The sequence below is a fragment of the Penicillium digitatum genome, chromosome 1 (genome assembly GCF_016767815.1).
Source record: "Penicillium digitatum chromosome 1, complete sequence".
Taxonomy (NCBI): domain Eukaryota; kingdom Fungi; phylum Ascomycota; class Eurotiomycetes; order Eurotiales; family Aspergillaceae; genus Penicillium; species Penicillium digitatum.
Genome location: NC_089384.1, coordinates 778,554 through 804,378, shown reverse-complemented (window position 1 = coordinate 804,378; position 25,825 = coordinate 778,554). Strand labels below are relative to the sequence as shown.

The following is a 25,825-nucleotide window of genomic DNA, read 5'->3' as shown; positions in this document are numbered from 1 at the left end:
TTGCCTCGTTCCATTCGAGTTACATTGTTAGTGCGAAGCTGCCACTTAGTCTTCGCTTTTTATAATCATGGGAGTACCGAACCCCAATCTTGACGCTCTCGAGGAGCAGCGCCTCGCGCTCGAAGAAAACATCCTCCAACTTCAAAAATCGCTCTACCACTGGCGAACCTGGGAAGCAGAATACGATGGACTCCGCGAGGAGATCAGCAACCTAGAAGACGATGCCACCAAAGACGAATTTCTTGCCGTGGCTCTGGAATTTGGCGGCACACTAGTGGATCAGAAGGAAATGCAGACAATACTTGGTTCGAAAGGCGTGATGCGGTCTCGCGGGCAAGTGGTTGATCTTCTCGGAAGACGCATCGACTACGTGCAGCAGAACGTTGCGACTATGGAGAAGAGGATCCTGAAGGCCCAAAATGAGCTGGACGCTCTGGTCCTGGATGATCAGCCGCCGCTGCAGGATGGGGCGGAATTCCCGATGCAGGAAATCATGGAGGAGCTTGATGAGGAGGGAAACATTGTCTCGAGCAAGATCAACACGCCTGGTAATGACGCTTCGGAATTGCTAGATGTGCTGAAGAAGGCTGGTGTCAACGACATCCCGGAGACGAGTGCGCCGGAGAATACTGCTGCAATTCTCGCCGATGTTGAACGTGAAGGCGCGGTGGGTGAGCCGGTCAACTCGGATGCTGTAGATCAGCAAAATTGTTTGTTGAATGGCGACAATGCAACCACAGAGCTAAATGGCCCGTCTTTGAAATTCTCTCAGCCCCAGTCTGTGGTAACTGCCGAAGATCGCATGCAGCCACCTGTGACGGATGTGAATGAATCCGCGGAAGAAGCAAGACTTCGCCGGGAAATGCTCGATTATGGAATCAACGAGGTAGGGGCTATTGTGGCAGAGTTAGAAATGGATGAGTCCGGAAGTGAAATTTCCTTTGACGAGGACTACGATTACGACTACGACGAGGAGGAAAACGAAGACGAACATGGCCGCTCTCACACCCACCTTACGGCGGAATACCACCAGCAGATGATGGAGTTGGAAGCCAAGCTCAATGCCCGAGGTCTGATGAACATGGGCAAGGATACTACGACGTTCCCCGAGGAAGTGCAGCAAGAGATTGCGGAACCTGCTAAAGTTGAAACTCTCACCACAGAGAAGAAGCCTAAGAAACGGGTAGCGTTCGCCGATGCACTTGATATAGCACCAGCTCCCGCGCCCCCGATCACTACCCAGAAGGCTCATGCCCCACAGGCCGAGCCCCAGGTGCTCGCTGATTCCATTGTCGAACGGAGCAGCCGTGCCCCAGAGTCCCCCACAGCCACCCCCGCTGTTCCCAAGAAGACTTCCCGGTTCAAAAGTGCTCGAGCCGCTACTCCAGGTAGTACCGCTAGTGAATATGTTGCTCCCCGGGCAACAATCGCCATTCCATCAATCGTCACCGAATCCCGCCTTCGCAAACAAGCCAACACTGCTCCATCTGTGGTGCCGCCTGTGCTCTTCCCCGCGACGCCAACAGAGCCCAAACCCTTCTCCGTGCCGATCTCTGACATCGTTGAGAAACCTTCTGCGCCTCAATTTCCACATGATCGAACTCTGGCTGAAAAGGTCTTTGAGCGACAGATCAAAACAGGGACTGCAGTGGCTCCTGAATTGGACCACTACGATGAAGAGCTTCATCAGAAGCAGATTGCATCGGAGTTCTTCAATATGCAAAGACGCCTGAACGGCACATCTAAAGATGGCGAGGAACAGGATCTGCTCCCTCCTGAGGAAGCTGAACCCAAACGAGTGAGCAAGTTCAAAGCTTCACGAATGGGATAGTCTTGTAAGAGTTGCAGGGTTATCTCTGTTCTAATGTACATGCATGTATTTGTTCTGCAGAAAAGACCATTCGACTGTTTGCTTTGTTTGTCTTCCTAGTCCCCCTAGTCCCCAGCAAAACTCTCCTTTTCTCTTCTTTCTTTCTTCCTTCGAACCTACGGGCTTTCAAGTTCTTATGGGTTTACCCTCAAGAAAAGTTAAAAGGTGCATACCCCTATCTCCTCATGAGATGGGAAGCCGTGGTATCACTCACCAACTGATGTCCAAGATCAAAAAGAGAGCTTCTCTGGCTGCACTCCTTGAATTCTGTCAGAAAGGGAGAGAACTCGTATGATGCTCGCACTTCTCTAGGGAGGTTCAGAACAACTACGGGAGTATCGACTGCCTGGAGGATTGATAGATGGAGGTGTGGTTTATTTATTCTCTCTCGACATCACTTTTGAAGCGAATGCACTCATATCTGGACTTGGTCTTTTCACCTGGAACACGCCTTAATGCCTTGTCACTTAGTCCCCCTCTTGGTGCTTCATCATCAAATTCCTATCCTTACCTGGAGATTGACCCAGCTTCTATCCAAACCTAGAGGACTGCATGCCTTTGAGACAACCAGGATTGAATTGTTATCATCACCATATGATACCCCATTCTCTAAATACCGAGATGAGAGGCGCTTACAGCCTGCTTCCTGACTTCCTGAAACGGATAGATACTAGTCCTTCATGGATTCATCCGAGATAATTTCAAACCGATGCAACATCGAACTCCTATACTTGAAAGGACTCATTGTTCTGGACCGACGATATATCCGATACAACGACCAAGATGCCAAACTTGAGTCTTCGCGACGCTTCTGTATAGATGCAGCTTTTGAAATCCTCGCCCGCCAAGCAGACCTGCATCGAGCATTTTAACCTGGTGGCCATCTACAAGAAGACCAGTGGATGCTTTCTTCACTGACAATTCTCGATTTTCTCTTAGCTGCAATGGTCATCGGTCTGGATCTATCCGTGTGTCTCGAGTCGCAAACCACGGCTTTGTTTCGAGAGAGATTGCTGCACCAAAGTCCTCCCAACAGATCTAGGCTGTTGATAGCCATCGTTCGCCAGAAGCTCGCATTGCGTCGCTGGCCTTGGACTTTATGGCCCGTAAAGTGGCTGAGCGTCAGGCTGCTTTCTCGTCCGATGAGGCTGTGTTTATGGATATTCTTATGGATATTCTTATGGATATTCCTCGAGTGAGCCCGGAACTACCCTATATGAAGTCGATGTCAGAGATGATTGATGGGTCTGAGACACTAGACTGGGTAGGTACTTTCACAAAGACTGAAATGATCATTAACGAAATCTAATCATCTTCCTCTCTCCTAGCTCTTTTAGGACCAATGTTTCCAGAACTCTGGTCTCGAGGTGCCTCGGTTAGACTCGAGCAACGAGACGGGTGGGTTATTTACGGATGTTCCTGTAGTACTTGACCCTTTCGAACATGGCTAAAGTGTTGAGCTGGCGGTTTCGGAGACAGGGAAGCAAAGCTGCCTGACTACTTGCGATTTACGCCAATTTTGACCTCATAACATATATGGTTTTGGAGTGTGCTGTTTAAATCCAATCAACGCATTTTTTTCAATACAGTGAGGGTGGCTGCTTGCCTTTCTTAGAATTTCTCATCAACTCGTTTAAAAACAATAGAAATTAAAGGGGGCATCATCGTGATAGCGTGGTGGAAATGTACATCAAAAAGGACCAGAAAAGAGATGCAAGGCTTGCAAAATACTCATAGTTTCATCCCCGAATTTCTGTGCCAGATACACAGGGCGCCTAGACGAAAGCACAGGCTTACAACCAGAAGGTGTAAAAAGACGGCAAGGGTCTGAGTTTGAATGCTACGGGCTCTTAAAGTAAATGCCGCAGAGAGGAGGAGAGGGTAAAGGATCCAGGGGTTGACGGCCAGCGGTGAACATGGATGAAGAAGGGTTGTGATCTTGACGAGGAAGAGTGTGATTGGTAAGACTTGAAACAGGTTCCAAGATTCCAGGTAATTAAGGATGGGGAATCGGCTCGGCGGGGGTGGGAGAAGATGCTGTTGAAGGATTGATTGAGGCTGAGGCTGTGGATCAAAGGGCGATGATGATTCATGAGGAGGTTGGGCTGGAGATGACGATGAGGAAGTAGTGTAACGCTTCCGGACGATCATTTCTTGATCTAAGCTAGCAGAAGGGCCCTCCTCTGGATTAGTCTCAGACACAGGCGCCGCATTGCTTCGGAAATGACTGGAGTCAGACAGCGAGTCACGATGGAAAGATTTTGGATTTCGACGCATAGTTTTGGTAGGAGAGAGTGATCGTTCTACTGGTGGCTGCTGGCTATCCAATGGGCGGATTCGAGCCCCGGGAACGTCGGAGCCTCCCAAGCTGGCTTTTCGGAACCGAAAGTTTTCCTTTGGATTGGCACCGACTTGGATGCCATTTAGCACTTCGTCGGCTGAAGGTCGTCGGCTGGGATCAACCGAGAGCAAGCGCTCTAGGAACTTGTACAGTTTTTCAGGTAGATCGGAGCGGATAGCTCGTGCGTGATCAAATCCAGCCCAGCTGGTGATCTCTGCACGGAGCTGATCCAAGTCCTCTTTTTCTTCGTTGATGAGGTCGGCATTTGCATATGGAAGAGCTCCAAAACATAGAAAGTAAAGGATCATTCCGAGGGAGAAAATGTCGGATTTGAACGTAAAATTGCCGAATGGTCCGTCAGGAAATTCTTGACGAAGAACTTCAGGTGCACAATATGAAAGAGTACCGGTTGCACCAGTTGATTTGCGCATTGAATTTTGAGACTGCACCTCACCGAAATCGCTGACCAAAACTCTAATGCCATCACTTGTCTCGTGAAGCAAGCAGTTGTGTGGTTTCAGATCACGATGGATGTACCCATTGGCGTGAAGATAACGAAGTCCAGAAGTGATGTCACGAAAGAAAGAATAGATTTCGTCTAGCTGAAGCGTGCGCGCTCCCCTAAGTTTGTTTCGAGGCTCCGGTTCGCCTTTGGATTTGCGGCGAAGGCGGTCCTTCAATTGCTCTGCAGTGGTGGAGGTTTGCACAGGGCCACATATGTAATCGTGTAAATCGCCGGCATTGCAGTATTGCTGTAGAATAAATGCGCAGGGTACACTAGGGCCGAAGGTGGTTATTTTCGCATTTTCCAGCCACACATGGCGGTACGAGACAAGATTCTGGTGCGAGAGATGCTGTAACAGTTGCACTTCGCCCAGGACCTTTTCCAGCCACTCATGATCGTCGCCAACGGGGACACGCTTGCAGGCATAGTAACCAAGAGACACACTATCGAGGACGTGCTTCACTAGTAGCACCACCCCTTTTCCACCTTTCCCCAACACTCGTTCCTCCGTGAAGAACCTCTTGAAGTAGTCTGGACTGAATGCTGCAGAGGATATTCCCTGTGGCGATGGCTGTGGTGATGAGGCAGGTTGGACGGGCCTGTTATTGATAGGCCCCCGTGGGAAAGCGGGCTGAACAAGGCGTTGGCTTGGAGAAGGAGGTGTCGAGGATGTTGCGGAACTGGGGAGACTGTTGTTGAGCATGCGAAAGTAGTTTGGGTTAATGAATTCGCCTTCAGGTTCAGAATCCCCACAGTGTCGTTCTCTACTACTATCACGCATTGAGCGATGGCAGAATGGGCAGTTGGCTAGCTCCATGTTGTCAATGTCTTCGTCTGACGTATTGCGGAGAACGAGCTGCTGAGAAGCACGGTCAAAGACAACCACCGAGTCATTATGCCGCCTGCTCCGATTAGATAACTAGTAGCACTTTTTTGAAAATCACTTACAAAACAACGTCAAGGTTTCCCCCATTGTAAGGGACCATAGACATGTCGACGGGCATTCTGGCATCGAGGTGAGGGAATGAGAGTACAAGCTCCCTCCAATGACGTTGTAGACCTAAGGCGGTGAGCGCAGGGCAGCCTTGGATAGTGACACTTTTGGTCAATATCGCTCTTTACCGTCCTTATGCTCCTAATTTGTACTCTTTTTTGAAGTATGAGGTGGAATGAAGCCTATTTATACCGTATCCCAGAAAAAAATCGCAATCTCAGCTAAACGTATACCCAATTCGGGTCTCCTCACGAGAGCCGAAACTGCGACGCTAGGCTGATCTATGAGTGCCCAGGCGGGGTACAGCTTACACAACGCACACAGCGCTTCCAAGATAGCCTGGTGCTCACCTCAAATACGTGGACATAACCCTAATTCCAGCCTGATTTGATCCCAATGGACCCGATTTCTATCACCGGTCTTGTAATAGAGGTCAGCCATGTGCTATCGAGCCTGATCAGATATGCCAAAACGGTGCAGACGGCGAAGTCCGAAGTGCGAAAACTCAGCGAAGAGCTCTTTGCTTTAAAGGGGATCTTGGAGCACCTGACGGCCCAGATGAATGATACCCCTATATGGGAGAAATCAGAAACAAGCCCGTTTGACCGCGATGTCATGGCGAGAGTGTTGCATACAACAAATGAGTTCCTCCAATCCTTACTCATGGACTTGGAAGCAGCGGAGACCAAGTTCAAGCGCCTCAAGCAAAATCTGAAATGGCCCTTTACTCAGACGCAAGTCAGTGAGCATCTGGTCCGCCTAGAAAGAGTCAAATCCTGGTTGATACTAGTTCTCATTGCAGACCATAAATCTGTGGATCGGGAGATGCAGCATGAGATTCGTGATCTGACAAACACATTGAAGGAAGACTTACAGATTCGAGCTCAAGAGCGGAATCAATATGCTAACAGAGAGCTCCTGCAATGGATAGCTCCTGTGAACCCCGAAAGCTCTCATCTACGAGCGTCAAAAAGACATAAAATTGGGACTGGTAGATGGTTTGTCGATGGTCATTTAAAGACGTTTCTCAACCAAGACGAAAATCGGGCTTTCTTCCTCTGGGGAAAATGTATGTACCCACTGCACTTTTTCAGGACATTTCACTGATATTTCCATGAAGCCGGAACTGGAAAATCTACACTGTTGTAAGTTCTGTTAGGCAATCGGGTTGCTTCTTGTATCTGACCTGACATTCACCAGTGCGCAAGTTGCCGACGAACTTACTTATATGGCTTCTCAGGGCCAATCCATGTGTGTCGCTTATTTCTATTGTACAATCAGCGATTTTGCATCTCAGAACGCAAGAAATGTTCTAGGATCACTTGTGGCACAGCTGTCGAGCACAATTCCTTCAATCTTGGATGAGATTCGCTCTGTATACAAGAAAGGTCCAAAGAATCAAGCGCACAGGTTCCCTATCGAATTATCTGTTCTCGAAGCAGCCATCGCCACGTCTGCTTCTGAAAAGACAAAAATCGTCCTTCTGGTTGATGCAATCAACGAAAGCCATGACATGCAACTTCTTGAAGCATCTCTTCTCAGGCTTGCCAGCCTATCCACGAACATCCGTGTGCTTCTAACCACGACAAGCACCATGAGTTCCATCAAGCACCCCTATGTATATGTCTTAAACATAAGCGGAAAATCGCGAGGGGACATTGGTACCTTTGTCAAACACCGACTCCAGACTGATAGTACGTTGAGAAATTTGGCACCAGAATTCCAAGCGGAGATTGAATTTACTCTTCTTCGAAATGCCGATGGATCGTCAGTATAGAAACGATCTAAAGGTGCTTTCTGTAATCTAATCATTCTTCACAGATTCCGCTGGGTCCAGCTCTCATTGGACAACCTGAGCACGCAGCGATCTGTGAGAGCGATGCGACAGGCCCTGAAAACCCTCCCAGGGACCTTGCGCGAAACATATGCAAACATGTTGGAAAGAATTGCTCCTGATGATTGGAAGATTGTTCACGAGGCCCTCTTTTGGCTCAGTTTCACCAAACGGCCTCTTACCTTGAGGAGTCTCAACGAAATTGTGGCTATGGACGAGACAAGCATAACACTTGAGAAGGACATGATGCTTGTCCCTCCACACATTCTTCTTGAAATTTGCCAAGGGCTCATCACCGAAGACAAAGATGGTAATCTCAATCTGGCGCATGCGTCTGTTAAGGATTTTCTGACATCTGATTGGATTCGGTCATCTCGAGTCCAATTTTTTGCCCTGGATCCTACAACTGCAGACCTGAAAGCCATGCACAGTTGTCTCACGTACCTGTGCCTCGACAATTTCGCACAGGGATACCTAACAAGTCCCGACAACCCAGCCAAAGTACGAGAAAATCATCCCTTCATGAATTATGCCACAAACTTCTGGCCCCAACATGCTGCTGCTTGCGGCTTTGGGGGCCCCGAGCATGAAATGATCCATAGATTCTTTGCCACAAGGTCTCTTCCCGGTCGGGGCAATTATGGCGCATGGATGCAGGCGTTGTTGCAGACAAGCGCCGAGTCAAATAGGAGTGATACAGTGGCCATTGACGGGACGCATCCTCTATACTACGCCGCCTCGTTTGGTATGATTCCAGTCGTCCAGTCTATTCTCGCAACCGAGCCAGACATCGATATCAATGCCCCTGGTGGACGGATTGGGGCCACACCGGTGTGGATTGCTAGTCTTCGCTTCAACTTTGAGGTCGTGGATATCCTCCTGCGTGCTGGAGCTAATCCATCTATCCGGGATCCAGGTAGCGGGCTTAATGTGCTTGATCTTTTGAGGATGGTGCCGACCCGTCATCGAAGCTACCATGGCCTTCGTCCCATTTTGGACCGCCCAGCACCTTGGAAGGATCAGTGGAAAGGACAAGGTGGAGACCAGTGCATTTTGTCGGAAATTGCTTAGCGAAGATGGATTTGACCAAGCGTGTCGCTATTTTCTGCCCCGCTGCTCTCCCCAGATTCAACCCGTGGTTGAAAAGTACGCAGGTGGGACCATGACCAGACTCATCTGAGCCTCCTACTGTCCACGGGTGGCGAAGCTGTAGGTGCAAGTTTTGATTATAGAGACACGTGTACGAGATACCAATATAAAGACACCAATTAAAACTTATATGAGCGAGAAAGAGCTTATGTCGGAATTAATTTCATTCATTTTGATTCCTCATCGAATCGGGTATCTGAGTTGGAGCCTGTGACTTAAACACCTGAACTCCTAGGGTTGTACAAATGATGTACTGGTATGCTCACGTTCATCACGCGGCTTTTTGGATGACAGGCACACTTCAGGCCTGGGCGACATGTCGCAAGGCAGCCTTCAGACTTCTGTGCGATGAAAGCACATGCCGAATGCCTGGTGGAGAGCCACATGGTGAGAGAAATGACTCGGCTAGAAGCTCTGTTGTTTCAAGAGCTGGCGTAGCCGATCTCATGGCGGCAGGCTGTCTATTTTTCGTAGGGCGGGATGGAGATGACACTCGAGTGCCGTAGAGAACACCGATAGATCAATCACTCATCCTCGCCACTCTCCACATCGCTGACCTCCAAGTTGGCGATCGAATCATTATCGCTGTCATCAGCATTGATGGCCTCGTCCTGAGCGGACTCAGACTCGGCCTCAGCTTCCTTGGCAGCGGGCTCGTTGTTTTCATCCAACTTGCGCTTGCGGGGCATCTCGCCGAGGCGACCTTCACGGCCCTCGACACCGTCGGCAGGCTCCTCGTCCTTCTCGCCCTTTCCGGTACCCTTGGGTGGGGGTGTGTACCAAGGAATCTTTCCACGAAGGAAATCGTTGATCACCATTTTGGCTACACCATCCAGATCGGCTTCACCTCCCTTGAGGAGACGACCACCCTGGCGAGCAAGAAGTGCGAGCCAGTCGAGGTAGTTCTCCTGATGCTTGATGCCGTAGGTGCGCTCAAGGTGACGGGGCAGAACACGGCGGAGAACAGCGGGAATGTACTGTTCTGGGTTGTGAACGTTCTCCACTCTGCAGACTCCACGGAGAAGAATGTCCTCCTCGGTGTCGTTTACGTTGGGCGGCACCACACCAGGACAATCGATGAGATAGATTCTCTTCATCAGGGTGATGTACTGCCACACCTTGGTTTCACCGGGAATGGGAGCCACTGTGCACACCTTCTTGTTTCGAAGAGTATTGATGATGGAAGACTTGCCCGAGTTAGGGTAGCCGATCAGGCCAACAGACACCTGCTTACGGTCGGAATGAAGGGACGAAAACTGGCGAAGCAGCGAGATCAACGAACCCTTACCGAAAGAGTTGTTGATATTGGCATGGAAAGCAAGACAAGGGTAGTCCTTAGAAAGATGACGAACCCAAGCGGCCTAGTCAAAGATGCAAAGTCAGCAACCAGTCACTAGCAATGAATAAAACATTGTGTAAAAGTAGAATGTGTGGGATGTTACTAAGAAGTCTGCTACAAAGCCACCAAATAGGCAGAAGCAGACTTCTACTCAAAAACAAAACACAGCTGGCCCTTTGCGACAGGCTCTCAATACGAAAGCAAGTCAACCTAGGTTCATAACGAAATTCGGTGCGGGTCAGTGTTAATATACCAAAGCTGTAACAGACGGAATTCCATTGAAACAAGCACAACCGAAGTTATGCACGACCGAAGTCGCAGGAAGAGGCCTTGACTTAGCGATGGAACGGGGGGGTAGCATAAAAACGCAGGACAAAAGAACAAAGCAAGAGGCGAAGGATAGAGTAGGCAGCAAAGGGGAAATAGTGAAACTTACAGCAACGCCAGTTGGGACCAGATCGCACTTGTTCAGAACGAAAATCAAGTGTTTGTGTGGTGCCTCCTCGCGAATGTATTTCTCAACACTTCTGCAACGAGTACCTTCAGGATCGCGGGAATCCAGGACATGAATGATGACATCGGAAGAATCAATGACCTTGTAAAGTTCGTTCCAAATGCGCTTACTCTGTCCCTTTGAGAAGACAGATTCACGAGAGGTAGTAAGCAGACCCAGGTCTTCGGCCGCGGCAGTGTCATCACCGCGAACGATCGCACTGCCATCGGCATAAGTTCCCTCATCATTCTTCTCAATGTAGCTGTCCTGCATCTTAGCTGTCTCGCCAGCGAGGTCTTCGAGAGACGACACGCCGAGCTTAACGCGCTTGCGCTGAGCCTTGGGACCGAATGTATCATTGAAAGGAGCAGTCTCAATTGCCATCTTAGCCTGGTGTTGCTTCAGGCCATTGACCTTGTCATTATCCCGAATCAAGCTCATAGGGAGCTTGTTGGTCTTGAGAAGAACTTGGTACGGGTCGGCAGCACGCTCCGCCACAGCTTCACGGAACGAGGTCAAAGCCTCTTGTGAGATGACACGGGAGTTAGCAAACCATTTACGGTTTGGCTCGATACGTGCTGTCGGCACCTCTCGAGATTGATAACTCGCGGCGACTGTGATTTCACCCTGTGCGTTGCGGCGCGGTGTACCATCCTTGAACATGTTCAAGGTTTTGATTTTCTTGGCATCACTGAGAGGTAAGTCAGAATTGGGAGTTTGGGAATGATAGAGACCTTGGTTGAGGCTGCACATACCGGTAAAAATTTTCACCTTTGGTCTTGACGTTTGCCATGCCATCCTTGGGCTGCCCCTGCCGCACTTTACGAGCGGCCTCCTTCTTTCCTGTACCCATGATAGTGGTTGTGGGTTGAAATGTGAAGGGAGAAAGTAGGTGCCTGACGAAAAAAAATCGAGGGCAAGACCAAACACAAAGAGTGGCAGAGAGCAAAGAGAAGAAGAAGAAAATTAAAAGGCGGCGAAGGAATTATTTTTTTTTGGCGCCAAGACATTGATGTGCACGGACCAAGGGAAAATCGCTTCTGTTTCTTCCGACTTGCTCGACCGCGTATCCTCCCTAGCATACGGTAATCAACTTCAGGTTACGTCCCAGCTCATTTAAAGGTCCTGTCATTGGCCTTTGGTTCGTTTTTACTCTGCAATAATTCCTTGCCAGTTTTACCACTCCATAGAGTCACAGGGTTGAATTGTGCCGCATGTCTGTCCTCCGCAATAGCCGGACTGCCACCGTGCAGGTCCGTGGATTTGCTTCATCCTCCAACCTGCGAGTCGGGCCCGAATCGCCTCACTTCATCGATGTGCCGAGAATTATTCAGCCCACCAACCCCCGCAAACCTCATGTTAGGGGTACTTTACCCGTGCCTCGCGAGCTCTTCCCGGCCCGCCGAGCGGACAAGCCCCGGATACAATATCTCAATGCAGTCACACAACTCCCCAAGACGGAACGGGTAGTTAGCCCAAATAGCAGCAACCCCGAGAAGCAGGAATGGAAGCACAAGATGGCGGATCTGCGGAGACAGAATCTGCGGGACGGTCTGCGAGACCTGTACTCGCGCAAAAGGTCCGCGGATGCAAAGATTGTCAGCCGCAGTCTTGAGAGTCAGAGTCGGCGGGAACGCATCCTTCAGCAACCCGAGCGTGAGGACGAGCGCCTCACTCGGCCATCGATCATCGAGGCGATGATGCCTCACAAACAGCCAGTTTTGCCCGACCCCAACCGTGAGGAACGCCTTGCGCTCTCTCGGGCACGCCTAGAAGCCAAGCGGGTACAGAAGGAGAATGAGCGTAAGGAGCACCTCCAGTCGCTGTATGTGAATGCTCGCACTTTCATTACAACCGAGGAACAGCTCACTGCTGAAATCGACCGGGTATTCCCCGAGGGTGAGAACCCAGCGTGGCGCAATGACCACCAGCCCGGTGAGAACATCTGGAACTTGGGTAACCCCCCAACTGTTCTCAATCTTGCCAACAAGACCCGCGCCAACGAGGCTGTTCGTTGGGACGTTTCTCAGGAGCGGGTTAAGAAGCTTGGCGAGGCACTTACTGGAGGTAAGCTGCGAGAGTAATCGGTGTTTTTGGCATCATGTACAATACCTATCAAGCTATAGCATTTCAAAGCTCAAATCAAGAGATCTTTTGAGACCCTTTCTTTTCTCAAGTCGGTTTCCCGCTGCACTTCAATGCTAACGCGAGCATGGGCCCCCCGAGAGTGGAGACAAGTGAAGGGTGAGATCGTGCCAAAAATAAAAGAAGCTGTCTCACGAAGCCTGCCACCATCAATTATATCTCACTACGCCGCATCCAAGGTCTTCAACCCCATCAGCGACATGAATCTTGAATTTAAGCGTCCATCATCCGAGCAGACGAGAGAATCCCGCCTCTGCTGTCTACCGCATTTTTTAATAAGCATCATGGACTTCTTCAGAGAGATTAACCACTCTTGCCTTTCAGCAGCAGTAAATGCCATGCCCAAAGCGTCAACTTGGGAGGGGGGAGACATCTCTCGCGGCATTCAAAGTCCTTCGATCAAATCGACAAACATTTTGTGCAGAAGCTACGCTAGACTGGACGGACACAGGATGAATCCTAGCAGGAACGGCCTGTTAGACATTTTTTCTGCCGCCAATTTTTTTCGTTGCCCAAAGCATCCGTTTCGTTTTATTTTCAAATTTCAAGTTCCGTATTTCAATCGCTAGTTTGGGATGTCTGTGGCAGGTGACATCTTCGGTTAATTCCAGTAGCCCTATTTGATGCTGTTTAGTGCTTGCAATTTTCTATCTGTCTACAACAAATCTCTATATTCTTGTAGACATTCTCTAGTCTCGGTCAATGCCTAGTTAGGTGGGTACCACGCATGGAAGTGTTATAGCGCCTCTATTTCGCAGCTCTTCAAAGAGACCTTTGGTGTGGTATTGTTAAGCCTTACTTTAGGTTATGTGTTGCTCCATGCCTTAATTTCTAACCAAAGACACAATGACAAAGAAGAAAGATAGAAGACAAACGTGGAAATTGATGTTCAACCGAGCCAACGGTGAAAAGACAAGAAACTATGACAACAAGAGACATCACAACAAGACAATAGTCTATAAGAAGTGAAGCAAAGTGTCCTTGGAAAAATCTTCGGGCAACAGAGAGCTATCTCTGTGGAAAGGTTCCAAAAATTAAAAACAAGGAGATGAGAACAGAGCTCATTTTGTTGATGCTCTTGACGGACAGTGGAGAACTTGGGAAATTACAGTCAGTGTCCACAGAGGTGAGGCTAAAACGGCCCGATCGGTTCCTAAAGGAGCTCCTTTCAGACGGTCCGCCCGACATGTTTCGTGCCATTGAACTAGGACCGAGGCCCTAGCACAGTTTCAGACTTAGCTAAGCCGCATCAAGATTCCAATAAATGCCCTCAGGGTTCCCCATTCACTGGACAGAAGACATATGGGGCATATGAATCTGGAGCTGAAGGTCAAAAATTGAAGGATACTCAACAGTAACCACGATGTGTAATGTGGACCGGGAGTGGTATGTAGGAAGAAAGAAGAAGAAGAAGAAGAAGAAGAAGAAGAAGAGAGAAGTGGGGGATTGGGGAGATACATACCTTCCCTGTGGCTGAAGGCGATTGAAAAACTGGGGTGGGTGACGATTTTTGACCAAAAGGGAAGGCACCTGATCGGGCATAGGGTTATCACATCTAGTTCCATAATGGGATGCAAAGGACCAAGACTCCCAGTCTCATTTTGTGCACATTCAACTGATTACAGAATGCAGGATGAACATCAACCAATCCAAAATGGCTACAGCACCACCTCCCTAATACTTCATTGCATGCAGGATCTTATAAATGCGAACCACAGCCATGATCCACAAGATCAAACGAAAGTCTTTCTCTGTGCTTCTCGGGGTGTCATCATGAGTAGAGCTACCAAGGCATCTATACTAACATTTTCTATATTGCCCCTGCAGCTTCGTCTTAAATCGAAGGACCATGGCTGCACTGAGCTATACTTCCCGGCGTTTTCTATATCCCCAGTACTCGGCACCCGTTCTACAAACTGCGAGCTACAAAGCTTGTGTGTGGAGCTATCTTTCATCTACCTGGATACGGTGCTTTGGTCTTTGGCGGCTTACTGGCATAGAGATGGATGAACAAGCCGGGGTCGATGTTTGGCAGTGAATCTTTGTTGGAAGGTTATGCTAGTTGCCAAGAGTTTGCTTTCGAGAGATTCCATGCTGATAAGTATAGTACAGCTTGAAGGCATCATGACCTATCTTTTGAGCATCAGCTCCTTGGTTTTCCTATTCGACTTCCCGGAAACAGCCCTTCAATCTTTGAAGTCCCTCAACGGAACCGAAGCATCCTTTGCGTAGGCCTGAGGCCACTGCCAAGAATATGAGTATCAATATATGTGTTGAATTTGCATCTCAAACTGCCGCAAGGAAGAATCAAATGGGATAATTCAATCACATCATTTCCTCCATGCATTTACACAGATCTGTGATACAGATCAAGCGCACCATGCCACTTAATGCACAAATACAGAAAAGAACTTCGTAAAAATGTAAGCTAAAAGGAAGAGAACCCTAATACTAGTATCCCCAACAGCAGGTGGCCTAGTGGTAACAAGTCAGTGTGTTCTACGAGGGAAATGCCGAAGATCTTCCACTACCTGGATTGTTCCAATTCAAGTCCGGTCTTTCTCACATTCTCTCTGCCCTCAATTTTTTTGATCTTCGTCTTTTTCTATCATCTTCATCTTTACTTTCTCTAATAATATAAATAATAGAATCCTCCGCCAAATGTACATGTATACTTCGGAACGGAAGATTTGTGCCCCGACCAATCGTGCACGTGACTTAGATAAGCCGATAAGCAATTTTCCCTCCGGCAACCCCCCCGAAAAAAGAAATAGAAGCCCAGAATTACTTCGTGCTGCTGGCAGTGCTACTTTACAAATCCTCGTCTTCTTCCTCTTGTGTCGTGCTACATACAATTTTTCTCGATTCCACCACCCACCCCAACACAACCATGGTGCAAGGATCATTGAAAAAGGTCGGTCCCACCGGCCCAGGCAGGAAGTAAGTGTGCCACTCGCGGACAAAATCACGATTTCACCACAGACGATAGTCCCATCTGTTCACGCAGGAGCAACTCAGCTAACAATGCCTCTCACCAGGCCCGCCAAGACCACCAGACCAGGTGTCCGCTCCGTCGCGCCTAAGAAAGCCGGCCTGATCAAGCAGAAGAAACTGACCAAGGTACGCACCGATTCGCTTCCAGACTGCAATCCGTGCTCTGTAATACGAGAATGGGAACACAAGCAAAGATAAGAAAGCCAACAAGAGCGAAACGCTAACACCACTGTTTAGCAACTCACATCCGGCCTCGTCTCAATGACAGAACGCAGTCTGGCGACAAAGGCAGGTCACCTCGAGCTGCTGGCTGGTGGAAAGAAGGATCGTCTGCAGAAGGAGCGTAATGCGGCTCGTAAGGATGGGACTTTGGCTCGCAAGGATGGAGGTTTGAAGTCTGGTCCTAAGAAGGCGACTTGAAGTGCGGGAAATTTAATGGATTGAGGTGTTTTTTTTTCTTCTTTGATTCGGTCGTGTTTGCAATCCGTCTATACAGAGCTCGTTACATGAGTGCATGAAATCGATACCCAGTTTCTATTGTCTTCTTGGCTTGGGTGGTCTACACATATCCATGCATCCAAGATAGAATGGTAGACAATATAAGATAGACGCGAGAGAAAATAGAGATGAAAAAGCAATGTACATGTGTCTATAAACAGTAATTCTATGTATAAATTGGGGGGAAATCGACTGGGTAGAATAGACCGTGCGCGAGATCATCAAATCGTAAGTGCGGAGGTTGTGTGTAAAAGCCAGGGTAAATCCAAACCTTGAAATCTAGAGAAAAAAGAAACAAACGAAACAAAACAAAACAAATCCAAAAAATCCAAAAAAGGGTATCTATAATTCTAACTCCAATGTCATTGCCATCCAAACCATTTTCGCAGATCAGATCTGCCGTCCGTGTCTCAAAATTTCGAGATGCGGCTCGGAACGCCAGCCTGCTCAATCAGGTCATGGCCACGCTCCATCCAACTTTGGAAGCCGCTATCACTGGAGTCCGAAGGGAAATCATCCCAGATGGCATTCTCCGAGTCAGCATACGTTGACCAGATGCCCTTGGGGACATCGGCCGCCGACCAGGAGGGCAGCTTCGCCATCACACAGGTGTAATAGACGTAGAGGATGCGACAGAGCAGCTCGACGCGGTCGACATAGTGCTGCTGCGTGGGATCCGGGGTCTTGCCGCCGTCGCCGAGTCGCTTCCACCAGCTCACGCGCCATCGTAGCGTCAGCAGGATGTGGCCGAGCTCGCCGAGGAAGCGTACGTGTGTCTCGTGGGAGATCTGCTTCCACTTGATATTGTAGAAGTCGCGTTCGAGCTTGCGGAAGCCATCGACTTCAAGCATGCGACAGAAGATTCGGGAGAGTTGAGCTGCGAGAAGGATCTCTCGTTGGTCTTCTGGGTTGTTAATGTCCATTGTTCGTTCCTCGCCTGTTGGGTCGAGGGACACGAAGCTATATTTGGCGCGACTAGGCATGTTGTGCCACTGGGAGAGGAGGGTCTGGGGATAATCAGTTTGTATGCCTTTGAATGCGGGACAGTGCACACTTACATAGGCTTGGTTCATTGGGTCACAGTCCACAAGGCAGGAAAGCCAGTTCTTAGACTTGTCCTTGGAGTCGACAATTCGTCGGTCGATGAACTCTAGGAAAGTGGACTTGGAGTTGCCGTTATACTCGCTCAGGGTTTTCAGGAACCTGTAGGTCTCTCCCAGGTCTAGGACATATAGAGAGCCCCAGGCCTGGCTGGCACGGATGTTGAACCGCCCTTGGCGCTCGGCGAGCAAAGACAAGAGCTGACTGAGGTCAAATTCAGATGGAATCTCCATCCGGACTCGGTTGGAACCATCCATGGTAGGGTGGTTGACAGCTCGTTGGGCTAGACGGGGTTAGTTGGTTTGAACTATCCACGAAGAGAGTTGATCGATGCTTACAGATGTAATTGCAGGTTCCAAACTCGACAATACTGGAGAAGCATGCACGAGCGCATGGCTGCTCATGAAGTGTGGGGCGACAAGCATCGCAAGGGGCGCTTCCGTCACACTGCAAACACGTGAGCTTTAAGAACGACAAAAAGGTACGCGCGAATTCTTACCTTGCGCTTGTTCAATCGACACTGAACACAAGTATCCTTGTTTTTCCGGCGGAGGCCTGCATTGGCCCGTCCAACCATACTCAATGGACCCTTGCGACGAGCGCCACGTGGGGGTGAGACAAAGTCTGCAGAGGCAATGGAGCCGCCTTGGCCATCCTCCTGGACAATTTGCAACGGCCTTGTGATGCCCTGGTCCATTGACGCCAGGTTTCTGGCCTTGCGTTTCTTGACTGTAGCCAATGTTTGCATGGCAAGTGGTGCGGGTCGACCGGCACGATGGCCAGCAGTCGATGAAGCCCTTGATCCAGAGGCAACATTGGAGACTAGCGACTCCAGGGGGGCCTCACTCACCATGAAGGCAGTGGTTTTGAACGCCGGTTGCGACCCCTCCGGTGAACTAGAATCATGCGGGGAGGTCTTCCATTGGACATCGTCGTCTTCCAACTGACGATCCGCAATTGCCGGGGCCTCTTCGCTAGTGGCGGAGTAGGAGCACTCGTATATCCCCGACAAATCGCCCGACACTGAAGAGTTTTCAGATTTGAATTGGAACTCCTGTCCCATTTGTGGGTTTCGTATGCCCGCAGTTTGAGAGACTGGCGTGATCCGTCGAGTGGGAAGTGGGGATTCCAGACTATTAAGCCATCGCGATTCCAGCGATCTGATCGAAGTCTGGAACCCCCGCAGAGAGTGATCCTTGGGGCTCTCCTGCGCATTCACAGAGAGTGGTATGGAGTCTTGCTGCAGAGACATATTATCCGGAATGCTATTTTGAGCTTCATTCCACTCCTGGGGGATCATGGGAAAGGACTGTGGAATCTGCTGGAACGACATGATACCCTCTGCCGGGGCATCCGAGAAACCACCGTGAGGCATCTCTCCGACATCATCGACTATGACAGCGCCATTCGAGTGGCTCGGTCCTTTCGCGTAGGGGTAGAGAAGAGAGGCATCCATCGGCACGTTCACTGAGTTGTACAGTTGAAAGTGTGGCCAAGCCTCGTCCGAAGTGTAATTCTCGTCGGCGGAAGATGGGATGGTCTTGGGGCTAAGTGTACCACTGCCGGTGCCCTCGACAAAGCCATCGGGGTAGTTCAAGTTCTCGGGTGCTACATCGTGCTTTCTGCAATAAAACAAGTGTCAGCCACATCAACATCGCGCTTCGCGGTCTCACATTAGGAAGAAATCTCCGTACCTGTTCCCCAGACGACGGAATTCACCGGCCAATGGACCATGGAAGGTACCTAAGTCCGCGATATCCGCATCACACTGGCTCGATTCCTGGCTGGTGTCCCACTCGGGGGGTTGGTCATAACCCAAATGTTCCCATGAGGCGACAGAAAAGGCGCCCTCGGTTTGCCAATTGTCCAAAATTTTGGGGTCGATCCCCGCAGCGGTCCCGGTATTTCCACAGTCCATACAGGATGAGAGGTTGAGGTGGCGACCTGGTTGAGCAAAGATCCCAAAAAAGTCTTTTGAGACTTTGCGGGTTCAGGTGGGTGGGCAGAAATGAGTTATGTAAGGGACGAAGACGTTGCTACGTGCCCGAGTCTCGAAATAGATGTACGAAGTAGTTGGGAGTGACTTGAACAAGAGAGAGTTGAGGGGCCAGAGGATGGTGGAAGGGCTGACGGGATTCCCCACCTCAAGATTTTCTGCGATCGTCTTTAGCGCGTTGCTGGCACAGACCACTTTAGGATTTCCCTTTTTTATTCACGGATGTACTCTGTCTGGAGTACAATGAAAATAGATTTTGATGGTTGGATTTTAATTTTGAAATTCTAAATCATTTGATATACATCTTGGATATGTAGGAAGCATGTAGGTCAAGTGTCACTCACTATGCCATTGTACCTTGTATACCCTATAGCGGTATAATCTCCGGCAAGGTGGTCTCACTGGTCTTACGAGAGATGTGAAGATTAGCTGTTCGTGGCACTCCCCCTGTGCTGTGAGTGGTCCGCCAGTGTTTAATGCAGCACAAGGCACATTACATGTAGCCTCTAATATTTATCCTTGCAAAAAAAAAAAATCAACAGTTCTATCCAGCCCATGTTCTACCGTGTAGGTTGCAGCACTGTCTTCCAAGGTGGCTGATTACCTCATCTTCCCTTTTGGTTAAACATCTGACTACATCAAACCCTAGAAGCATAAGAAAGTCGGAGAGGTAGGAGAAGAGTTGAGAACGTGTTCAAGTGCAGTTACAGGCGATTCTTATGTTTATAGATCCATTTCTATACTACCTCTGTACTTGGTAGCTAAGCCCTATACCTAAATGGACTTGAATCATCAATTTACCATGAGGTATCGACTACGAACTACAGAGGATTAACGGCCTATACAGGTCCTATTCACCCTCTACAACATACTGCTCCCGGGTTATATAGTACGTAATGTGTCTCCCTCCAGAGCTACCAAGATGTCGCATGATTGAAAAACACATGGTCAGCACCTCCGAAACAAAACCGAATTGGTTCACCGCACGCTGCATTCGGCCCTACCATTGCCGTCCCCGCAGCCTGAACAGCTTCACCCACCCCCCCCCCCCCCCCCCCCCCCCAATGCCCCGGTGTGTAGTTCGGTGTGGCCAATGGCTTATTCCTCAACCTGATTCCCCCAGGTATAAGTGTCCAGCACCCCGAGTATTTCCGGGGTGCAGAACCGTTTCTTTCTTCTCTTAGTTTCTGAGTGAAAAACTAGAAAAAGGACAAAACCCCCGACATCCAAACCGCCACCGAGGAATCTTCAAGTGAAAAAACCAAGAACTAAATCAAAATCTCGAATATTCACCATTAACGCCCTTGGCGCTGCTTACTCCCGTCATGCACATCCTGGTACGTGAGATCACCGGCAAAGCGATTTTTCTTTTGGTATCCTACCTTGGCGAAATGTACAGAAAGCCATTTTCTGCAAGGATCTGCTTATAGATCCGGCATATTTCTCCGGATAAAGCACTCGGCTTTCTTACGCCCAAGCAATACGTTGCATAACATAGATAAAGAAAAACAAAAAAGGTCGAAATGAACTAACAACCCAAAATAGGTCGTCAACGACGATGGTCCGCCAAGCACCAAGCTTTCACCATACCTCCAACCTCTAGTCAAAACCCTCGAAGCAAACGGCCACCAAGTCTCCGTAGCAATCCCGGCAGCCTCTCGCTCCTGGATTGGCAAAGCCCACCTAATTGAAGCCTCTCTAACAGCCAGCTACGTACACCCAGACGCGTTTAACGCAGACGGCAGCTGGGACGAGAGCTTTGAATCCCCAGACCCGGAGAATGACTGGGTGGTGATCCGCAACGGCACACCGGCCAGCTGCGCGCAACTAGGTCTGCACAATCTATTCAGTGAGCGCGCGCCCATCGACCTTGTCATTTCGGGTCCGAACCACGGCCGCAATGCTTCCACCATCTACAACCTCTCCTCGGGGACGGTAGGCGGTGCGCTGGAGGCGGTGTTCTGTGGTAAGCGTGGTATTGCAATCTCGTTTGGTAGCAAGGACCCGCAGCCTGATGATGTTATTGCTGCGGCCGCGAGACTGGCTGTTAGGGTGGTGCAGCATCTTTACGGGAACTGGGATGAGCGGGTCGAGCTTTACAATATCAATGTTCCTATGGTTCTTGATGTGGAGGAGAAGCCTGTGATTTACACACGCACGTTGCCGTATTATTGGTCCAGAGGATGCTTGTATGCTGAAGAGGAGACAGGAAAGAAGGTGAATGGTGTGAATGGGGTTCATGTCAACGGCGAGACAAACGGCACGGGTGTTGATGGATACGCCCCTGCGTCTGCCAGACAGCGGCAGTTTAAGTGGTCAGCTGATTTGTCGGATATGAAGAAGACGATGCAGGAAAGTGAGGTCGGCACAGATGCCCACACTGTGCTCAATGGGTCAACGAGGTAAGAGATGGGTTCTCTTCGCGCGGTGCTGCTGGAACCGGGTTTGCTAATGCTGTTTTTAGTGTGACTGCCCTCCGAGCCAATTTCTGGCATGTCCCCGGTCTTGAAGGACCACTGGACCTTGATTCTTGAATTAATTTCTTGGACAGATTCTGAATGCTGTGGATGATCCAACGATACCCGTAATGGCTTTCGGAAATACTTAATATGGTAGTTGATAGGGAGACTGTTCCGTTTTGTACATATACTGGAATTGCATACACGATTTTCCTTTCTTTTCAAAGGTCTCTGGCACAAAGTATGCTTTTTTTTACCGCCTCCACATACATTTGAAGAGACGTTGAAAAGACTAGCTGAAAAAGACATCACAAGGCTGCATAAGCGGCCAACTATTCTTGGTTTAAGTGATTTTTCACAACGGGCATTTGCTGTTATTATGGTTATCAGACAGCCTGGCATAGCCACAAAAAGAAAAAAAAAGAGCTAGTGCAGGTGCAGGTGAGTGGGTGTATCACATAGACGACAGAAGATGCTGAAATAAGAGCGTCAGCTCTTGAGCTCGGTATTAAAGATCAGAGCAGTCTTAGAGCGCACGCGCAGCTTCACCTGCACCGCTATCCACAGTCGACGCCTGCTCAGCTCGCATCTTGCCTTTGCCAACACCCCCCTCACCGACGCCCATTCGTCGGGCCACGTATCGCTGCGCGATAATACCAGTAGTCAGCGAAAGAGTTTCCTCAATCCATTCCGAAACCCACTCGCGGGGGTCGACACCTCCACTCTCGATGACCTCAGCGATAGCTTCGGGCACCACAATACGCTGACCATTCGCATCCTTGGTCTCAGGGTTTTCGGGGGCTGGCACCGAAGCATCGAGCCATTCAATCCATGTCTGCGGGATGCTCTGAGAGATGGCGTGGAAGGCAATCCCATGAATGGGGTCGTGGAGGTACAGCGCGAAAGAGATCTCTTCTTCTTGCGTATCAGCTTCCACAGCTCCTTCGCTAGGCTTATCGCTTATCGCGCCCGCCTGGAAGAGGTCCTTGGAAGTAGTCTGGCTGATAGCCTGGATAGCCAGGAAGATATCGCTGCTGCGGACCGGGTTCGATTCACTCAGGACTTCCGAAGCGTTCTTGGCCGCCTCTTCAATTCCGCCACGGGACGAGAAGTACTCGGTAGCGTAGGACTCAGCGCTGGCTCGAGCAAGCTTGGAACCTTCCACAGTACCTCGCACGGAAGAGATGCTCCGGGGTTGTCCGGGTGTGACGGTCCGCCACCAGGGCCCATCATTCCAGCCAGCACTGCTCATGTAGCCGGTAACGTCGAGCCCGCGCTTCGGGGATGACTCCTGACCCCGCTGGATCACAATCAGGTCTCCACCCTCGACTTGGGACATCACTCGCGAGAATACCGCATAGACTAGAGGGTCGATACCCGGGTAGCCGGACATGTCGTGAGTCACGTGAATTTGTAGACGTTCATGTGAAGAAATAGGAGGAGCGAGGGTGTGGATAAGGTTGGTGAATGTCGGGATTGCCCTGTCTCGAAGCTCGCCGCCTGCGTGAGCTAGTTAGCTCAAGTTTGCATGTAGAAGAGAACATCTTTGAGAGATGGATCCATACCAAGATCACGGAGAGCTCCAACATTGCCCCTGACCTGCTGAGCCCATTTCTGGGCTTCCTCGTTATTCTGAATCTCCTTGACAGCCGCCTCGGCCTGTTTCATAGCCGCAGTGGCCGTTGCGAACAGCCCTCCTGACCATCCACCCCACCAGCCGGCACCCTCCTCGGGTTTTCGTTGCGTGGGAACATTCTCAATCTCGGCTATCGGCTGTTCTGGCTTGATTTCCGCGCGTGAGGACCGGCCGGTCTCCTCGGACTGGCGGACTGACGCCTTGTCCTCGGGTTGTCGGTCAATGGTCGCGCTCGGGCGGGGAGATCGTGTAGATGACCTGGGCTTATCGGAAGACAGGCGCGGAGTACCTGGTCCGCTGGTTGGACGCTGAGTGGCTAGGTGGTCCAGCTCGGCCAGGATGTCCTCCTGCCCGCCCTTGGCATTGTCGGATAGGATGACTTTAGATGCTTTGTTGCCGGATTGGTCAAGACCAAGATCGTCAAACTGAGCTAGAAGCTCATCACTGGTGGGCTTAGGGGCCTTTGGAGGCATGTTTGTTGTGGGAAAACAATGTTCAGGAGAGGTGACGACACCTTGGGCGCTTCTAAACTTATGGAGGTCATGTGCCAAGACCAACAGCACTGACTGCAGCTGGAAAGTCAAATCTGGTTAAACGGATGAATGCAAATCTCTCACTCTTTGATTTGAATATTTCATTCAATTCCTAGAGGAAATGCATGCCTTCGACACATTAGATGTTGGACCAACTGGGCCTTGAATTTGAATGTCTCACCCCACATAGTACAAAGCACCCCAGTATAGATGTATGTAATCCGTACACTGTCAGCTAGATACATCTCCACATCTCCACATCTTCACATCTTCATATCTTTTCTTCACATCTTTTCTTCCCGTCTTCTCTTCACAGGTCCATACATGGATGGGATTTCAAGCAAATTCAAACCAAAAATGCGGAACTCGGAAGAGCAAATCCGACTCCCGCGGCTTTGACCTATCCGCCCCATATGGACCCGCGTGGGGTTACCAATAAAAGATTTGCTCAAAAATAGTATCTTGCAGCTTCGAATCAGGTATCGAATACTTGCCTCTCATTCAAAGCAGCTGCCTGGTCCAAAACACAGCACATTGAGTCACATCTCGACTGACATCAAACCTAAACCCCAGAACTACTCAAACCCAGCCATTGAACAAACCACCTTTCAACAAAGATCACCCACAGCCATTGCATACCTTCCACCATGCGTCTCCCATACGTTGCAGACCCTCCAGCAACCAGCACACCAGACGAAGCCAGAATCCTAGCCAGCGTGCAAGCGCGCCGAGCACCAAACCCGCTTCTCCCCCTCGACCTAGCACTCTTGCACTCCTACCCAGTCACAGAAGGCTGGAATTCATTTATTGGCGCAATCCGCACCCGAACCACCCTCACAACTGTCATCCGTGAACTAGCCATTTGCCGCGTCGCAGTGGTCAACGGCGCCCTGTTTGAGTGGGAACAGCATGCCCCTCTGCTTACGGAAGGTGGATTGGGCTCAGAGGCAATGAAGGTTATTGGCGATGCTCAAGCGGATTTCTCAGATGCGGCAGCGTCGCTAGTCTTGAGTGCTGACCAGAGGGCTGTGCTGAAGTATACAGATGCTATGACGAAGACAGTTACCGTGCCTGATGAGGTTTTTGCGGAGCTAAAGGGGTGCTTCAATGAACGGGAGGTTGTTGAGATTACCGCTACGATTGCAGCTTATAATTGTGTTAGTCGCTTTCTAGTAGCTTTGGATGTTGGCGAAAAGAACCATCTACACTGAGCTGTAGGTGTTTACAAGCCTTCCGGGAAAATAGACTTGTTATAGCAGAGCTATTGACAGGTCTGCCCAATAGTAATGTGTATCAATATCGAGGTCCTCTAACCTGATGCATAGGCGCAATTAGATGCACTACAGCCTAATGTTTGTGACTATCCAACACATTTACAGCAGATTGTGATGCATCCAAGCAACGTGCGCCAACCCTATCTTTTCTTGAAGACTTTCCTTCTCTTCTATTTGATTCTCTTCGTATACCCTCTCGGTTTTCTTTATGCGGTTCTTTTCTTTTTTAAAGGTCGCCGCGGTTCAATCGACTTGCCATGATCTGGACGCTCCAGCGTAATGGCGCACTATCCCTGGAACTACTACACGAATTCGCAAAAATTCCACAAATGGACGGAGATGCTTTGATTTCATGCACCTAGGTGTGTCGCTATTGGCAGGCCGTTTTCGAATCTTTGATACATGCTGATCGTTTTGTCTATAGTGACAGTTACCTTGAAAAAAAGAGGAGACGTCAAATTTCCCTAGCACATTTTCAAAAACTCTCATCTGGCATACCACGAGGCTGAATTTGAAGATTTAGCTTTTCAGATGGCTGTATTTGACCTTTTCCAACCGCTTCGTTCGTGGAATCAGCATTGCGTCTCAAATTGCACCTAGAGCTTCGAGAATCTCGACACAAAAGGTGGCCTAAAATGGGACCAGAGACTGAGTTTATGTCTTA

At 49.6% G+C, this 25,825-nt stretch overlaps 11 protein-coding genes across 11 annotated transcripts; 7 read left to right on the top strand and 4 right to left on the bottom strand.

The window, feature by feature from the left end:
- Positions 1-67: 67 nt before the first annotated feature.
- On the top strand, positions 68-1,831 carry Pdw03_2598 (Prefoldin; the record flags this gene model as incomplete). Its single annotated transcript, XM_014681848.1, has 1 exon — positions 68-1,831. The coding sequence occupies one exon, from the start codon at positions 68-70 to the stop codon at positions 1,829-1,831; it is 1,764 nt and encodes a 587-aa protein (XP_014537334.1).
- Positions 1,832-2,814: 983 nt separating this feature from the next.
- On the top strand, positions 2,815-3,207 carry Pdw03_2597 (Fungal transcriptional regulatory protein, N-terminal; the record flags this gene model as incomplete). The annotated part of the gene is made up of 3 exons (XM_066100238.1): positions 2,815-2,838; positions 2,913-3,134; positions 3,199-3,207. The coding sequence occupies 3 exons, from the start codon at positions 2,815-2,817 to the stop codon at positions 3,205-3,207; spliced, it is 255 nt and encodes an 84-aa protein (XP_065955638.1).
- A 394-nt stretch (positions 3,208-3,601) lies between these two features.
- Pdw03_2596 (Protein kinase, putative) lies at positions 3,602-5,720 on the bottom strand (the record flags this gene model as incomplete). Its single annotated transcript, XM_014681847.1, has 2 exons — positions 3,602-5,618; positions 5,665-5,720. 2 exons carry the CDS (start codon positions 5,718-5,720, stop codon positions 3,602-3,604), a joined length of 2,073 nt encoding a protein of 690 aa, XP_014537333.1.
- Positions 5,721-6,106: 386 nt separating this feature from the next.
- On the top strand, positions 6,107-8,615 carry Pdw03_2595 (Ankyrin repeat-containing domain; the record flags this gene model as incomplete). Its single annotated transcript, XM_014681846.1, has 4 exons — positions 6,107-6,779; positions 6,831-6,855; positions 6,911-7,477; positions 7,532-8,615. The coding sequence occupies 4 exons, from the start codon at positions 6,107-6,109 to the stop codon at positions 8,613-8,615; spliced, it is 2,349 nt and encodes a 782-aa protein (XP_014537332.1).
- A 602-nt stretch (positions 8,616-9,217) lies between these two features.
- Pdw03_2594 (Nucleolar GTPase, putative) lies at positions 9,218-11,378 on the bottom strand (the record flags this gene model as incomplete). The annotated part of the gene is made up of 3 exons (XM_014681845.1): positions 9,218-10,054; positions 10,469-11,216; positions 11,281-11,378. 3 exons carry the CDS (start codon positions 11,376-11,378, stop codon positions 9,218-9,220), a joined length of 1,683 nt encoding a protein of 560 aa, XP_014537331.1.
- Positions 11,379-11,739: 361 nt separating this feature from the next.
- On the top strand, positions 11,740-12,609 carry Pdw03_2593 (Lipid phosphate phosphatase 2; the record flags this gene model as incomplete). The annotated part of the gene is made up of 1 exon (XM_014681844.1): positions 11,740-12,609. The coding sequence occupies one exon, from the start codon at positions 11,740-11,742 to the stop codon at positions 12,607-12,609; it is 870 nt and encodes a 289-aa protein (XP_014537330.1).
- A 2,951-nt stretch (positions 12,610-15,560) lies between these two features.
- Pdw03_2592 (Uncharacterized protein family UPF0390) lies at positions 15,561-16,084 on the top strand (the record flags this gene model as incomplete). The annotated part of the gene is made up of 3 exons (XM_014681843.2): positions 15,561-15,610; positions 15,709-15,790; positions 15,902-16,084. 3 exons carry the CDS (start codon positions 15,561-15,563, stop codon positions 16,082-16,084), a joined length of 315 nt encoding a protein of 104 aa, XP_014537329.2.
- Positions 16,085-16,572: 488 nt separating this feature from the next.
- Positions 16,573-19,181, bottom strand: Pdw03_2591 (Fungal transcriptional regulatory protein, N-terminal; the record flags this gene model as incomplete). The annotated part of the gene is made up of 5 exons (XM_014681842.1): positions 16,573-17,169; positions 17,221-17,546; positions 17,602-17,710; positions 17,763-18,885; positions 18,958-19,181. The coding sequence occupies 5 exons, from the start codon at positions 19,179-19,181 to the stop codon at positions 16,573-16,575; spliced, it is 2,379 nt and encodes a 792-aa protein (XP_014537328.1).
- A 1,403-nt stretch (positions 19,182-20,584) lies between these two features.
- Positions 20,585-21,793, top strand: Pdw03_2590 (Acid phosphatase, putative; the record flags this gene model as incomplete). The annotated part of the gene is made up of 3 exons (XM_014681841.1): positions 20,585-20,596; positions 20,805-21,661; positions 21,724-21,793. The coding sequence occupies 3 exons, from the start codon at positions 20,585-20,587 to the stop codon at positions 21,791-21,793; spliced, it is 939 nt and encodes a 312-aa protein (XP_014537327.1).
- A 451-nt stretch (positions 21,794-22,244) lies between these two features.
- On the bottom strand, positions 22,245-23,827 carry Pdw03_2589 (Uncharacterized protein family UPF0615; the record flags this gene model as incomplete). The annotated part of the gene is made up of 2 exons (XM_014681840.1): positions 22,245-23,218; positions 23,284-23,827. 2 exons carry the CDS (start codon positions 23,825-23,827, stop codon positions 22,245-22,247), a joined length of 1,518 nt encoding a protein of 505 aa, XP_014537326.1.
- Positions 23,828-24,534: 707 nt separating this feature from the next.
- Pdw03_2588 (4-carboxymuconolactone decarboxylase family protein) lies at positions 24,535-25,098 on the top strand (the record flags this gene model as incomplete). The annotated part of the gene is made up of 1 exon (XM_014681839.1): positions 24,535-25,098. The coding sequence occupies one exon, from the start codon at positions 24,535-24,537 to the stop codon at positions 25,096-25,098; it is 564 nt and encodes a 187-aa protein (XP_014537325.1).
- Positions 25,099-25,825: the final 727 nt, after the last annotated feature.